The 17,288-nt window shown below is 40.9% G+C and overlaps 1 protein-coding gene across 3 annotated transcripts in view; it reads left to right on the top strand.

Moving 5' to 3' along the window:
- The window catches only part of sumf1 (sulfatase modifying factor 1), a 157,495-nt gene that overhangs the window by 4,753 nt on the left and 135,454 nt on the right, over nucleotides 1-17,288 (top strand). For 2 of the 3 annotated variants that reach the window (XM_068051462.1, XM_068051464.1), the window contains exons 2-3: nucleotides 1,526-1,699; nucleotides 13,753-13,827. In XM_068051462.1, coding sequence (XP_067907563.1) covers nucleotides 1,526-1,699; nucleotides 13,753-13,827 — 249 coding nt within the window. The remainder of the gene's footprint in view (nucleotides 1-1,525; nucleotides 1,700-13,752; nucleotides 13,828-17,288) is intronic. The other variant, XM_068051463.1, reaches the window with a different exon arrangement.

Genomic DNA, 17,288 nt, shown 5'->3' with positions numbered 1-17,288 from the left:
GGGTAAGAAAGTTTGGGTTGGGTATAAAGTGTCGTGAGAATTGTGTGGATTTGGTATTGTATATAAAGCAGTTGAAGAAATTGATGTAGAATAGCTAATTACCAGAAGACTATGTGGAAATTGCACAGCTCTGCACACTGATCAATGTTCATTAACAGAATAAAAACAAGAAATGCTGGAACCACTCAGCAGGTCTGGCAGCATCTGTGGAAAGAGAAGCAGAGTTAACGTTTCGGGAGATGCTGCCAGACCTGCTGAGTGGTTCCAGCATTTCTTGTTTTTATTTCAGATTTCCAGCATCCGCAGTATTTTGCTTTCACTAACAGAATAGGTGTGTTGAGAAAATCCAGGATCTGTAATGATCTGCATGCAGTTCTGGGAACTGAAAATCTGTTGAATCAAAGTCTGGTTGTATTGGGAAAGAATTCTTTCCCTGTAGCCTGCATAACTAGTAAAATTATTGCTGTGTTGTGATACTAATTTCCCATTCATTTCAGTCAATATTTTAAAGATTGAGTCAAGAGTTAAACAGGAAGTAGTTATTGTTCAAAGTGTTCCTCCATTCTAAAAATCAAAATAATGTACTCACCAGCATTTTGATTGACCTTTATAAAAGGATCAAGTTTGTACTTTCCACTTTTTGAGGCTGACAGTTTGGACATCATTAGATCTTGAACATTCTTGAATTCCACTTCAGCAATGACTGGCAAAAAACTGGAGTAGGAGCAGGTAGCTAACATACAGTGCAATCCAGGCATTCAACAGCATTATGGTTTCAGTACTATACTGTGGGAAAGTGACTTCTCTTCACTGGCAGAGCTTCCCTTCTAAATTGACAGACTTTTAGTTTTGCATGCTGATGCTTCCTGGAGCCTGTCACAATGTGCTTCAGCTGCTTTTCTGCACATTTGCCCAGTATCGTGTACCATTTACCAGGGATAATCAGTCTTTCTGATAAAAGATCACAAACCTGAAATGTTAACTCTGCTTCTCTCTACAGATGCTACCAGACCTCCTGAGTATTTCCAGCACTTTCTGTTTTTACTTCAGTTTAAAGCTGTTCTTAACACCACTATTTTGAAGTTAATTTTATTCGAAGCAGCACAGCCAGGGTGTCCAGTACTGCACCAGGTACTTTTTAGAGTTGCAATGGAAGGTTTTCCGCTACTTTAATTTTCACAGTATTTTGGTTTTAAATTACATTGTTTTATACCCTTTCGCAATCATTCCATTATAACTGTCAAGAACATCGGCCAAATGCTTTGTGAAATGGGTATTGTCTTGCGGTACATTTTGTATGTCTAGTAATTTCCCAGTCAAGTTGGAGAAATGCAAGACGCACATTCTGTATCAAGTGTAGCTTCCGGCATTTAATCTTTAGACCATGTAATTTTCTTCCTTTTAATCAAGACTCTTGTGGTTTGGTAATCAATTGACTGATACAGAAGGCCACTACCAGCCATAATCACTTCAGCGAGGTTAAATGATTGACCATCATTACTTGTGTAATGTCTCTTTATTTAAGATGGTGCTGATACCTGGTGGAGTGTTCACTATGGGAACTGATAACCCTGGGATACCTCAGGATGGAGAGGGCCCAGCCAGAAAAGTGCATGTAAAGCAGTTCTATATGGATACTTATGAAGTCACCAATGCTGAATTTGAGAGATTTGTCAGAGCTACTGGCTACACCACAGAGGTAGGAAACTCTTAACAGCTTTATACATTTCTTTTGTCACCATTTCTGGAACAACAATACCTTGGAATGTTACATTATTTCTTAGTGTCGTAATTAAAGTTTCTGGCCTGGACTGGAGTCCATTTGTATCTCAGTAATATTGCAACAATGGCTTGCATTTAAGGTTTAAATAAAAAGTCTAATGGTGCTTCACAAAGGTGTATGGAAAATGGACACCAAGTCAAAGAAGCTGAGATTAGGAGAGGTGATCCAGAGGTTTTCTGAAGAGGTGTGTTTTACAGTGAGTCTTTAGAGGAGAGGGATTGATTTAGGGATGAAATCGTAGAAAATAGAAACAAAGCAGTTGAAAAACAGGGCTGCCAAACATTTGGTGAAGGGAGTGGAGGGGACATAAGAGGCTGGAATCAGAGGAATAGAGAATTTGTTTTTGTGGGGTGGGGTGGGGGTGGGGGCGGTGGGAGCGGGAGTTGTTGTAGGGTTGTAGGATGTTAAAGAGCTAGGATGGGTGAGGCCTTGAAGTGATTTAAACACAGTAAATTAACTAACTAATCAGTTACATTCAGCCGAAGGCTTCAGTTCCTTGGTTTCTTCTAATGTGATGAAGATGACGAGAAAAGGTGTTCTCAACTTCTCATGGTTGCAAGTGTCCCACTTCTGCAAAGCTAGTAATGGAATGCTGCAGCCTGTCAAAGAGAGAGAGAAAACTGACTGCTTGATCCTGAACTCACTGCAATCCAAAGCAGTGCAGAGCAATGGACCAGATGAGAATGGCCTGACATCCTCCATTTCAAAATCCATGATCTACAATACCAAGTGACATTTTTATACTCACACTTATAAACCAACATACGTCTAAATTTTGCTGCTGCAGTTTCAACTTGATGGTACAGGCTTTAGATTATCTGAAATCGTTTTTGGCTAGAGAATCATCCACTGATTGCAGTAACCTGTCCTTTGCCATGTTGCAATCAGAACAGTGCCGCAAGAGTTTGGAATCCCATATTAATTTCCTCCATTACTGGTATCCTGTGGCTGCAGTGTATCTTATCTATAAGAACACAAGAAATAGGAGCAGGAGTAAACCATATGGACCGTCGAGCTTGCTCCACCATTCAATACAATCGTGGCTGATCTTAGGCTTCAACTCCACTTTCCTGCCTGTTTGCCATATCCCTTGATTTCCTGAAAGACCAAAACTTTCTGTCCCAGCATTAAATGTATTCAACGATGGAGCATTCACAACCCTCTGGGGTAGAAAATTCCAAGATTCACAACCCTTTGAGTGAAGTAATTTCTCCTCATCTCAGTCCCAAATGATCGGCCCCTTATCCTGAGACTGTGCCCGTGTTTTAGATTCCCCAACCAGCGGAAAGAATCTCTCAGCATCTACCCTATCAAGCCCCTTCAGAATCTTGTATGTATCAATGAGATCACCTCTTGTTCTTCTAAACTCCAGAGAATATAGGCCCAATTTACTCAGCCTCTCATCATAGGACAACTCTCATAGCCCAGGGACCAATTTAGTGAACCTTTGCTGTACTGCCTCCAATGCAAGTATATCCTTTCTTAAATTTGGAGAACAAAAATGCACACAGTATTCCAGATGTGGTCTCATCAAAACCCTGTACAACTGTAGCAAGACTTCCTTATTCCTGTATTCCAATCCCCTTGCAATAAAGGCCAACATGCCATTTGCCTTCCTAATTGCATGCTGTAACTGCATGCTAACTTTTTGTCTCTTTGAACATCAACACTTAATGGTTTCACACCTTTTAAAAAATATTCTGCTTTTCTATTATGACCAAAGTGAATAACTTCACATTTCCCTACATTATATTCCATCTGCCATCTTATTGCCTACTCACTTAACCTGTTTATATCTCTTTGCAGCCTCTCTGCATCCTCCTCGCAACTTACCTTTCCACATAGCTTTATATCATCAGCAAATTTAGATACATTACTCTCTGTCTCTTCACCTAAGTCATTGATATAGTTTGTAAATAGCTGAGACCCGAGCACAGATCCTTGCCCCGTTTATGCCCTCTGGTTGTTTCCTGTACATTAACCAATCCTCTATCCACGCTAATATGTTACCCCCAACACTATGAGCCCTTGTGTTGCCTATTAAGCTTTGTGTGGCACCTTATTGAATGCCTTTGGAAATCCAGGTATACTACATCTACTGGTTCCCCTTTATCTACCCTACTAGTTACATCCTCAAAAAACTCTAATAAATTTGTCAAACAGGATTTCCTTTTAGTAAAACCATGATGACTTGTTCTAATCATACTATGCTTTACTCAGTGCATTGTTAAGACTTCCTTAATAATAGTTTCCAGCATTTTCCCCCAATAACTGATAGGCTAACTGGCCTGTAGTTCCCTGTTTTCTCTCTCCCTCCTTTCTTGAAAAGCAGTGTAACATTTACCAACTTCCAATCTGATGGGACCGTTCCCGAATCTAAGGAATTTTGGAAAATCATAGCTAGTGCATCCACTATCTCTGCAGCTCTCTCTTTTAGAATCTTAGGGTTCCAGCAATTTCAGATTTTACTTCTTTAAGTTGCTCCAATACTTTTTCTCGGTATTAATTTCCTCACTCTCTCTTTAGCCCTTAAGTTTACTACCAGAAATAGACGGTAACCTATGTTTTCTACTGTGAAGACAGATACAAAATATTTTGTATCTATGTCTCTGCCATTTCCTCATCCCCCATCATAATTTCTCCCGTCTCTGCTTCTAGGGGACCAATGTTTACTTTAGCTACTGTGACAGAAACCACACCTGCCAAATGGAAACATATTAATTTCATCATATGGAACACTGCTTGAGCCCTTTTTACTGGACGTTGTACATAACTCGTTTAAAAGGACCACAGAGCTGAACAGTTAAAACATGGTTGCACATTGGCATTCCGAGAGACAGTTGCATAGAGAGACAATGGGAGTGCTCACTGATTCAATTAGCGAGATGGATTTTGTCAGTAGATCAAAAGACATTGAGAGCCACTGACTTGGTAAGAGACAAACCTCCACCCACCCCCACAACTGAGTGTGGCTGGAGAACATTTGAAATCAATAATTCTCGTAAACAATGCTGTTTCAAACCACGACTAACCTGCTGGTCAAACTGGGGACTTTTTGAATTGTGCCACACGGAAAGGGCAGACTGCAACTTGAAGAGAAAAGAGAAGGAAGCCCTCTCTTGAGCAAAGACCCAGGGACCCACAGAAGCAACTTGAGGCTCAAGACAGATGACCTCTTCAGTCTTCTGGTACCAGAGAAGCAAGTTTGAAAGTGTGCTTTGGGCCCCAGCAAGAACTACAAGACCGCAATTCCAACCAAAGACTTTACAGCAAAACTAAAGACAGTAACTGAATTCCATCTATTACTCCAAGTACTCCGCCTTTAATTCTTTCTCCTCCTCTGTCTATTTATATATGTGTTTATCTCATATACGTGCTAGCATGGTTGCGTCGTGTATTTTTAGTCATTTTTAATTGAGTTAGAATATTAAGGTTAATAAACTTACACTTTTTTTGTTGAAACCTAAGAAAGCCTATCTGGTTCATTTACAATTAGAGAGCAGTGAGTAAGGGCTCACTGAGGTGAAGCAAAAACACTGTTTTTAAAAGTTCAACCCTGTTAGAGCCAAACCAGGAAAGGGGCCAGAAGGGAGCCTGAGACCCCTTCCTCACCTGGTCATAACCCAACTCTCTTGTATACTTAAAGTTCTTACAATCAGTTTTTATATTTGTCTAGTTTACTCATTCTAGTTTTTCACTTTTTATCAACTTTCTGGTGGCCCTTTTGGTTTCTATAACACTTAGAATCCTACTGTCTTTTTTGCAACATTGTAAGCCTCTTTTAATCCAATACTCTCCTTAACTTTGAGCGAGCTACCACTGGGTCTATCTTGCTATTTTTCAATGGAATATATTTTTGCTGAACATACTGAATTATTTCTTTAAATGTTTCCCAGTGTTCATTTACCACCATACCTTTTAGTCTATTTATCCAATTAACCTAGCCAGTTCTCCCCTTATACCTGTGTAATTGGCTTTAAGTTTAAGATTCTTGTTTGTGATTGCAGCATATCACTTTCAAACTTAACACCAAATTCAGTGGTATTGTGATCACTATTTCCCAGTGGATCTTTTACTATGACATTACTAATTAACCTTGCTTCATTACACAATACTAGATCTAATATAGCTTTATCCCTAGTTAGTTCCACAACGTATTGCTCCAAGAAACTGTCACAAAAACATTTGACAGTCATCTTCTAGACTATTCTTGCCAATTTCTTTGTCCCAGTCTGTATGAAGATTAAATTCCCCCACAATTATTACATTGCCTTTGTTACAAGCTTTACTAATTTCTTAATTTCTTACTCCAATGGTATAACTATTGTTAGGGAGCCTATAAACTACTCCCACTAGTGTTTTCTGATTCTTGCTATTCCTAATTTCCACCCATACGGATTCTATTTCATGATCTTCTGAAGACAGATCCTTTCTCACTAATGTCCTATGTCATCCTTTACTATCAAGGCTACCCCTCCTCCTTTGCCATTCTGTCTGTCTTTCCGAAATATTGTGTACCCTGGAATATTTATTTCCCAACCTTGATCACCTTTGTAGCCATGTCTCTGTAATGGCAATCAATCTAAACCATTTACCTCTATTTGTGCCACTAGATCATCTATCTTATTGTAGACGCTTTGTGCATTCAGATGAAAAACCTTTTAATTTCCTTTTTTTTCCACTTCTATTCCCTGCAATGACCCTATTCGCTGATGTTAAACTCTCTGTCCCTTGCTGTTCCATTCTGCTTGTCTTTACCCACATCGCTAAACTGTTCAGATGCCTTGACCTTTCTCTTTGGATTTCTTTAATCACCCCTCACCTGAATGCCTCCCCTCACCCCCCCCCCCCCCCCCCCCCCCCCCGCCTTGTTAGTTTAAAGCCCTGCCCACTGCCCTAGTTATGCAATTGACCAGGACACCTGTCCCAGCCCGGTTTAAGTGGAACCCATCCCAACTGAATAGCTCACTCTGCCCTGAGTACTGATGCCAGTGCCCCTGTGAATCAAAACCCCCTTCTTCCCACACCACTCTTTGAGCCATGCGTTTAATTCTTTAATCTGCATGATCCTATGCCAATTGGCACGTGGCTCAAGTAACAAACTAGAGATGATTACCTTCGATGATCTGTGTTTTAATTTGGACCCCAACTCCTCAAGTTCTCTTAAAACATCATTTCTGGTTCTATCTATGTAGTTGGTTCCCACATGGGCCATGACAACTGGATCCTTCCCCCTCCCATTCCAAGTTCCTCTCCTGCGGTGAGGAGATTGTACTTAACCCTGGCACTGGGCAGGTAACACAACCTTTGCAGCTCCCAGTTGCAGCTGCAGAGAACAGTATCTATCCCCCTGACTATACTACTCGTATCACTACCACATTCCTCTTAGTTCCCCCCACTTGAATGGCATCCTTCACCGTGGTGCCATAATCAGTCCACTCGTCCACCTTGCAGTACTTCTCATCCACACAGGTAACAAGCACCTCGTACCTACTGGCTGCGACTTCTCCATTGCTACATGATGATTCCCCATACCTGCCTGACTCGCAGTCACACCCTCCTGTCCCTGACCATTTACCAACTCAGTTCTGCCTAACATAAGGAGTGTGACCACCTCCAGGAACAAAAAGTGTGCAGGTAACCTTTCCCCCTCCCTGATGCATAGCTGTATCTGCAGCTCGGCCTCCAGCTCAATGACTCTGAACTAAAGTTCCTCAAGCTGCAGACGCTTACTACCGACGTGTTTACTCTGGATCACACTGGCGTCCAGGAGTTTCCGCCTTCTGCAGTCACAATATATCACCTGCCCTGTCATCTTTCTTATTATCAATTAATAAATTTTTCTTCGTTAATTTATAATGTATAAACCACACTACTACTATTCTTTACTACTGCTGGTAAACCTTACTACCGATAAATCCTTACTAATAAATTATGTGTTTCAGAAGATTCCTATGATTTCAATTAATATGTTAACACCAATTAAAATTCCATAGTTTAGATAGGGTGGTGAACATTTCCTCTTATCGCTTATCATCTTTGCTGTTATGTCACACTTCAGTTTTCTTTGGAATGCTTTGCCTCCACAGACTCACCACCAACCCTCTTTCACCCCCCACCCCCCCCGCTCTCCTCCTTTCTCCCTTCACCCCCCCCCCACCACCCCCCCCAAGCTCTTCAAACTTTTGCCACTTTCTCAAGGTTACCCTCTATTTATGGGAAGTAACTTGTATCTTCTACAGCTACTGGAGGCTAGAAAAGGCACACCTCATTACCCTCTGCACCGAATTACCATATGAACCAAATTCCCATCTTCACACTCTGTCTACATCTGACTCAGGCGAAGTCTCCTCTCTGTGTACCCCTTACTGTGAATGCATTGCAGCCACTTGTCACCATGTTTTCAGCAGCACCTTCCAAGCCTACAGCCTCCACTGCTGAGAAGGACTAGGGAGCAGATGGACAGAAACACCACCTCCTCCAAGTTGCACACCATCCTGATTTGGGCATATTTCATAGTTCCTTCCTTGGATTAAAATCCTAGGAATTGCTACCTAGCAGCACACTTGCACCATACAGACTGCAGCAGTTCATGATGAAGGCTCACTGTCACTTTCTCAAGAGCAACTAGGGATGGACAATAAATGCTAGCATTGCCTATGTCCCGAGAATAGTGCTTTTTGAAAAAGAAAACGCTAATGTCAGGGCTGCATGTTTATTTAAGGACACAAGAATTCCTACAACGGAAGCTCAATTTTCTGAAACTGGGTTATTCTCTGTAATTCTTGAATGTAAGCAGTTCAAATACAGAGTTAATCACCTGTACAAAAGTGGAGTTTCTGGTACCACTGGTTTTCTTCTCATTCTGTGCTCCAACGGCAATCAACATTGAATTTGAGAGACCGGTCCTTGTCAAAATTGTTTCAAGCTCTAGTTTTGCAGCACCTGATATACAAAACTACTTTTTAAAAAAAATGTTGAATTATGTATATATTTTTATGGGGCTTATTCAAACTGTAGTTAACTAGTATAGTGTTTTGACGTTCTCTGAAAGTTCCAGGATTTGGTGCATTGTTCAGTTTTCGGTGTGCATTTTTTTGGGTTCTCCTTCTGTGCTGTAACGATTCCTGGTAAGCCACTATGTTTGTCATGCAATTCCCCCCAATATCTTTCCTTTTACTCTTTTCTCGGGCTTTTGCTGAGGTTAACTTTACTTTCTGATGTGCTGTCTTGGCCCTTCTTCCCTCCACTGTTTCACTGGTGCCATGCACCGTACTCTTCCTGCCCATCTGCAGAAATGGCTTCTCCTCCAGTTGTTGCACTCCATACAGTTCCCCAAGGATTCATCTTGGTCCCACTCCTTTTCCTAATTTGCATGTTGCCCATCAATGGCATCATCCGCCAGTTTTCACTTGTATGTTGATGCCCAGTCTGACCTCCCCACTACTTCCTCCAGCTTGGTGCTGAGAGCCTTCCTGCCAGAAATGTCCCAGAGAGCTTCAGGGATGAACCAGATTTACTCTGACTGAACACTGGGAAGATCAAAGCCGTAGATGTTGACCCCAACTAAAAATTACTCAATCCACCCCTCTCCCTTATACTTGCTCTAGCTGAATGAAACCTCAGACTTCTGTTGGCCCCAAAGCTAAGCTTCAAGCTCCACATCCTATCCAGTTCCATGACTGCTTATTTCTGTCTCCTTCACCTCCACTTATGCCAAAGCCTTTATAAATGCCATCATCACCTTGAGACCCAATTCTCCGCAGCTCACCTTTTCAGCTTCCCTTCCTCGATAGATTCCAAAACTCCCTCACCTGCGCCCCTGTTCTCCCATCGCCCACTTTCTGACTTACCTATATTGATTGTTCATTCACCGTCCTCCACAATTTAACTTGCAATTTTACTCCTGCACATTTTCACCTGTGGTCTCGTCCCACTTCACTGTTGCAACCTAGTCCAGACTCTCTGGTCAGAGCTTTGACCTATGGTGCATACAGCTCTTGCCACTCCATTTTCAATGGCATGACCTTTAGCTATCTCTGCCATACTCTTTGGAACGTGCCTTCCAAGCTACTCTGCTTGTTCAGGTGGATATCTGAAAGTTCCATGGCATTATTTGAAGAAGGGTGAGGCAGGAAATTTTCCTGGTGTCTTGTCCAACATTTATCACATAGAAGACCATAATCCGATTATCTGGTCATTTATCTCCTTGCTGTTTGTGGGACCTTGCTATGTGCATATTTGCTGCTGAACTTACCTATATTATAGCAGTAACTACACTTAGTGTGAGATGTCCTGAGGATGTGAAAGACTCTATATAAATTTATTGTTATCAAAGAACTTCCATTTTTTAATATTTTGTCAGGGCATGTGTTTTTAAAATTGTGAGAATGGTTTCCTTTGGAGGACTGAAGAGATTACATAGATGCTGGACTTTTTTTTTAAAAAAAAGTCACTGGAAAGACTTTGGGTCTTGGTTCAGAAACCCTTACTGGATGTCACATGTCACAATAGGAGCCATGGTGACTCGGGGGCGTTATTTACAGAGAAGTAACATGTCAGTATTTATGGTGGTCAAGAGTTGGGTTAGTTTTGGATTGTTTTGAGTCAATTGGGGGTCAGCCGGCTAAGAGAGAAGACCAGTTCGTCCTTTCTCCACCTCTCTGTGATGGCTGAAACCCCTGATGCAACATTTCTCCTAAAAAGCCTGCCAGACTAATTCTCGATTAGCCGGCTACACGTATTTGGGATGCGAGAAAAGGGATGACTGATATCATTCTACATCTTACCCTCTATCCTTCAAGAATTAGCAAACATTTGGTTAAAGTGTGTTTTTTTTTGTCTTTTTTTGTGACGAGATCTTTGCAGAGAAAATTTCTTTATTTTTTCTTTAACCAGTGTGTGTGTGGGCGCGCGCACGCATTGGGCTAAGAAGGGAACTTTCATATTTCAATCTGTGTGTTAATGCTTTGCATCTTTACTGATAAGACCTGTTTGATTAATTTTGCTGTTTATTAAAGAAACATGTTTAGATTTTATTCTGAAATGGAAAAAAGTATATAATTGGCTGTATGAGTAACTGGGTAAGCATTTAAATATATGTTGTGACCCGTGGAGAAGTGGAACTAAAGAAAGACAGTGCACTCCTCCCACCTCAGTCATAACACTGTTTTTTAAATTCATGTTAAGCACTTGCCCCTAGAAACTCTGCAGGTGTTCCCTTCCACCAGCAAAAGAACAACAGATTTATCAGGATGTAATGGGAATGAAGAAAAATCACAAGGTGTTTTTGATTTTTAAAAAATTTCAATAGTTAAAGCACTATAAGCTGGGACCGACTGACAGCTCTCATTGCCAGAAAAGCTGCAGTAGACTGTGTTTGGGTCGAGATTTGGAATTTTGCCCCTCCCTCACCCAACCTCTGTTTTAGATAACACTGACCCACTCATGTAAGCAATGGCTGCAAAATGTAGCTGGGTTGAGCAGGACTGAGGTAAATGGATAAGAGATTTGAGGGAATGGGATGGGGCAGAGTGGGAAGGGGAGGAAAATGTAGCTGGTCTTTCAAACAAAGTTTAAATCTCATGTCTTCTGCATGAAACTGAAAAGCACGAAGTACAAGACACTGATATTTTTGGAATTTGCACATGTGCTGGTCAGCTTATCTCAGCATTCTTTAATATAATGAGCAGTTATCAAGTCTGAATCGTTGTGGTGTATCTCACCACCTCTCCTTCAGGTCAAATACTTAGTTGCTTGCTTTGGATAATACATCATAAAATCTGTTGAAATTTCCAATTTTTGTGCTTGTGTGCGTTCCTTTTAGATGGTATTTACAGCTTTACTAGAAATAACAAACCAAGGATCTTTCAAAAGACAAGTTACAGCAATCATAGCAATTCTTGCATCCACGTTAATGGATTTGCAATCAGTCATTCTCTTCAATCATATATCACTCGGAACATCTCTATGCCAGCATTTAGGCTATGGCCTTTGACAAAAATGAATATTTGAAGTTAGACTGAACAGCATACAGTTTTAACTGTTTATTTTCACATAGTGGTATTATATTCCAGTCATCCATGTAAACATGTATCAGATAGTTGAAGAAAGAGTTTCTGAAGAAGCTTAACTAAAATAGTTGTGCACCTGATATTCTGTATTTGGAAATACAGATATAGAGCTTCTGTAAGCAAGTTGCTACTGGGCTGTTAAGAACGATGCTGAGATTTATCTTTTGATCTGTGAACCTATATCCTGATCTCCTCTGATATTGACCTGTGTCAGAGGGCATTTTAAGAGTCAACCACATTGCTGGTTTGGAGCCACATGTATGCCAGACCAGGTAAGGACAGCAGATTTCCTTCCCTAAAGGACATTTGTGAACCAGATGGATTTTTAGAACAATCGACAATGATTTAATGGTCATCAGACTAGCTTTTTAATTCCAGATTATTATTTGAATTCAAATTTCACCATTTGCCGTGGTGGGATGCGAACCCATGTCCCCAGAGCATTAGCCTGCGCTCTGGATTACTAGTCCATTGACATTACTACTATGCCACTGCCTCCCCCAGTTGACACTCTGTATAATGCTGCACTCTGAAGGTTATTTTGTGGAAAAATTTTCATTCATCTAACTATATATTTACGATTGAAGTTATCTCCCGCCAATGTTTATGATTAGTAACCATCTTTAAATAGAGCCTAAATTTATGCTCTTGTACAGACTGATCACAAAAGTAGAAAATGCCATACAATACGTATTGGATTATGGATGACCAAACTCTTTGTTTTTACTTTTTGTTTAATAATCCAATAAAAAGGGCCACTCAAGTAAGTCCGAATCTGTGCACATGCCAACTCTGGAGTGTCAGCTGCTGTGGTAGATGTGATGCTGCTGGTTTTATTGGAAACCTCACTGAAATTGGAAGGAGAGTAAAGGCAACTGAGGCAAATGGATAGCTGTACTCACCAGGCTTTCCCACTTGTTTTCCATTATGGTTTTTATTGAAAAGCTTCATGTAAACATTCTTTATACAGCACAATAACAAAGGTTTCGGTGGATACCTGTTTCTTTCATCTCTCTTTTGTAAAAAAAAACTTTAACAAGATCTTGCCACAGAACATCTATCCTACTTTTGTTATATATTGTGTTCTCTATTCCCTTTATATTCTTCAGCATTCCTCTCATTGCCCAGTTTCTTGCAGATTCTTCCGTCCTCTGAAGTAGCATTCTGTTACTCATTACTTCCCACACACAACTGAACACCCCCACTTTGTGCCCCCCTCCCCCCCACTGCCATAGTTTCCCTGTGACCATCTATATGCTGATGCACTGATGACTGTGTTATGGGTTCCTGCCTATCCAGTGCTGAAACCATCATACATTCAACTCCAGTGAGAGCAGGCTAGGGTATCCTGTTCTAACGTCAACCTAATCATTATGGCTGGAGCGGGAAGTAGAAGTGTTACACTTGTGCAGTAGGACATGTTCTGCAGTTGAATGTCTCTCCAACATATTCAGACGAGGTAAACTGCGTTTTGCTCTAATTCTCCATTTATATCACACATCTCTCATCAATGGCGCAGCTCAAATCACTAATGTGAAGCCACTATTATAGCTGTTTATAGAAGCAGTGCGCACCACCAAACTTGTTGATTTTCACTTGCTCCTCTGTTTCCATCTGCAAGTGAGAGCAAGAAGTGTAAATACATTAACCTCCATCATTAGCATAAAAACCACTTTGAAGATGAATATGTGAATGGACAGGAGAAGGCAACTGCAAAGAACTTTTGTAGAAATGAGGTGACATTCTTAAGAATACAATATGCAAGATGTGACAGTCCATTTGAAACAAGCATGGAAGTTTGAAGTGATCAAAGCAGCAGAGGTCTGTAAATCCAAAGGAAAACAAGATCCTCATTTGCTGCGGTTAACACTCAATTGCCGTTTCTTTCTCCTTTAGGCAGAAACATTTGGAGACTCCTTTGTATTTGAAGGACTAATAAGCGACAAAGTAAAGAGCACCATTTCCCAAGCTGTAAGTACTACGCACCTCATACACACTATTGTGCATGTTACCTAAGATTGTGACCTTCTGCAGTGTTCAAATTCAGAGTTTAGTGAGATAGGATCATGGCTTGAGCTCTGAGATTTATCTTGCTGCAAATGAAAATAACTGAGGATGCCTCACTTCCCATGACACGCAAATGGAAAATTGGATATAAACAATTTTTTAAAAACCTACACTCACGCTTCTGGGTGTATAAAAATACTTTCCTGCCCAGTTTCTGGTCATGTTTTTGGTCACACTTTTGTGCTAACATTTAAATTGTCCATGAAAATTTTAGAAAGCAAATTCTATATGTAAACAGTTTCCAGTAATAGTAGAGTTATGGGTTCTGGTCTATAGGTGGTGCTGTGCAGCGGTCTTCCGATGTCTCCTTCCAAACTCCCTTACCATCTTGTTAATCGAAACACCTTTTATATTCGTTCATTGACCATGGACAGCATCTCAGGAAATTTATTGGTATTTTGGAACTTTTGCTGACTGCTGAATGAATAGACCTTAATGTTACCTGTTACAAATAGTTTGTCACAGTTTTGAAAGAAAGACATTGTTGCATTTATTTAGAAATTAGTTTGCTCTGCAGAATGACAATGCAGTCTTGCTTACTGGTTGTTACTGAGTTCCATAGTGGTATCTGTTTTCCAAGCTTTCTCTTTAGTACTTGGCGTGAGTTGTGAAAGCGTTTGAGACTTGCTTATAATGAGCACATTACAGCTCTATAAATGTTCTGCTTCACTCAAACAGTCTCTATCTTGCTTTACTCTGATGTCTTGCCATGTGCTGTGCAGTAAACCGCATTCCAGTTGGGAACCAGCTGGTGGAATGTTAAATCATCTGATGTTAATAAACCGCGCAGAATTGGTCAAGACTTCAGTAAGTATTGTGGGCTTCAAATAGCAAACGGTGTTGTGGAAGAAACGCTCACAAGCTCAGGGTTAAACACCTCTGAGCACAACTGACTGGAAAAATGCTCCAGTAAATTGTGACTCATGCCAAGTTTTGTTGTTTTTGATATAGAAATCCTAAGCGGAATCTGGTCTGAGAAAAGAAAATGTTACAAGACAATCCTTTAAATATTAGGTCATGTGTTAATTTGTTAGCTGATTAGAATTAAAATATGCATTGACTAAATTAAGTGAAAGTTACAATCTTTTTGTATAATTTTTGATTTATGTAAAAGGTGTAGTTTGTATATCTGCATAAGTTACTGAGACACAGGCATGGTTGTATGCGGTTAAGTAGAACTTTATATAAGCAGGTCACTCCTTGGCAGGTTGAATAGTAGGGTTGGGGGAGCAGTGGGGTGAGGGTATAGTGGGCACTGGTGGCTTCAAGTCTCTTATGTTTGGCTGACTAAGGGAATGAGGGTCACAGAGATTTTCTTTTTCCTTTCACTATTGATTTTCGATTGTCTGAGCTGAGTAGAGTCTGATGTAGTCGTCCACAGAAAGGAAATTGAAAGTTTTTGTATAGCTGCAATGTCACTCCATCAGCCTGATTTGTGTCCCACAGATGCTTTACCCAAAGGTTTGTGATGGTGGCTGGTGGGGAGTGTTGAGTTTCATCAAAGATGGGTTTTGCATCTTCACTTCTGTGGACAGTGAGCTATGGGACTAGTTCCAGCTCTTGTTTGCAAGATCTCGAGGAAGGGGAATTGGTGGTTGTGGATCATTCATGTTCTTTTTAGATCTGTTGCTCTTTTCAATAGTCAATGCATCCCATATCCACCTTTCTCTTAAAGGCACAGCAAAAGAATCTGGGATGCAAGTGTCTCCTTGACTACAGTTGATGTTGCCATGACCACCCAACAGTGGGTGCCTTTTTAAAATAAAAGAATTAAAAAAATTTTGTGTGATATTGCAAATCCCAGCTGCATGGTCATACCTTACTGTTGTGAAATAAAAACAGAAAATACAGGAAACTCTCAGCAGGTCAGGCAGCATCAGACAGTTAACCTTTCAGGTCAGTGACCTTTCATTGGAACTTGAGGAAGCACTAACCTCGCTGTCCACAGATGCTGAGTGTTTCTAGTGCTTTCTGTTTTCCTTTGATTTCCATTACCTGCAGTATTTTGCTGTTGTCCCGCGACTATTATCACTGGAAGGAATCTTCCCCACTTAGCAATCTACTGTTTGTTCAGCCAGTGTAGCAAGTAAACCATTACCTTTATCCAAAAAAACTCTATCCCTCCCACCCTTTAACACCTTCTCCCATGCTGTCCTGAAAGCACTGAATTATGCTTAGGTCACAGTCATCAAGCAAATTCCAGTCCAAGCCACATTCTTCACATGTGAGTCTGGAGCATGAGTGCTGACTGGTTATTCAGTTCTGAACAGCTGATCATATCCTCTGTCATGCTCACGTCAAGTGCAGCAATGAAAATATGGAACCAAACTGAGTTATAAAAAATTGACTTTTCTTTTAAACAGTGGACGATGTACTGCTAAATGGTCACCAAAGGTCAGCTGACTTGGACTGTATATTCAAATTGCCCCACTGTCTGTTAAGGACAAAAGGATACATTTCAGGCTGAGAGGTGTCAATTACACCCATCCTGCAACCATCAAGAGACATTGCTGAATTGAATGGATTCTAAAACAATGACCAGCCACATCCTGGTCCATTGTGTGGTCACAGCAGGGAAGGAAGCCATGTGTACCCGAACAGAGGCAAAAGTGAGAGATTTTCACCTTTTAAAAGGTAGCTCTGTGGAGAGAGGAAGAGAGTTCACGAGAACATAACAGAAAAGCAGTCTAGCCAAGGGCTGTGAAAGGACGTCCAGCAAAAACAAAGAAGGAGGCTTGCTGCAAATTCTGCACTTCAACTTGGTGCAGCAGAGTCTGAAGTCTTAACCACCAGAAAAGTACAAACATCCAGGCCTGCAACTTTAAAAGAAACTGTGCTCTGAGAAGATTGAACAGGTTTACGGTGAACCTTGAACACCTACCTCACTTCAAACTACCTATCCTTTTCCTCGCTATCTCTGTGCGCGTGACCGTGACCATTTCGGGAATGAGTATTGTTTCATAAATAGCTAATCTTCTGTTTTAAACCTACAAGAAAACCTAAAACACTGGTAACAAAAACACTTGCTGTGAATAGTGGGAACAAGCCATGCCATCACCCACATGGCCATTTTTCTTCAAAAGTGCCAATGTAAACTCCAGCCGGGATTGCAATCAGGAACAAGTCTAGCTAATTCTCTCCTCTCCAGGGGCACTGATGAATAATTGTAACACTCAACTGCCACACTGAGATCAGCTAACTGGGTGCAGATTGGGGATCGAGCCTGCAACCTTTTGCCTTCATGCTCTTCCAATAGTGGTACTCTGAACCAAGTAATTTCTATCATTCAGTCTGTTCTTTGCGTAAAGTGACTTGCTTCCCCTAAAGGGTAGAGTTTTCTCAACGACATCCTTGTGTGGTTACAG

This window comes from Heterodontus francisci, chromosome 19 (genome assembly GCF_036365525.1).
Source record: "Heterodontus francisci isolate sHetFra1 chromosome 19, sHetFra1.hap1, whole genome shotgun sequence".
NCBI lineage: Eukaryota > Metazoa > Chordata > Chondrichthyes > Heterodontiformes > Heterodontidae > Heterodontus > Heterodontus francisci.
This window is presented reverse-complemented; position numbering and strand designations above follow the sequence as displayed.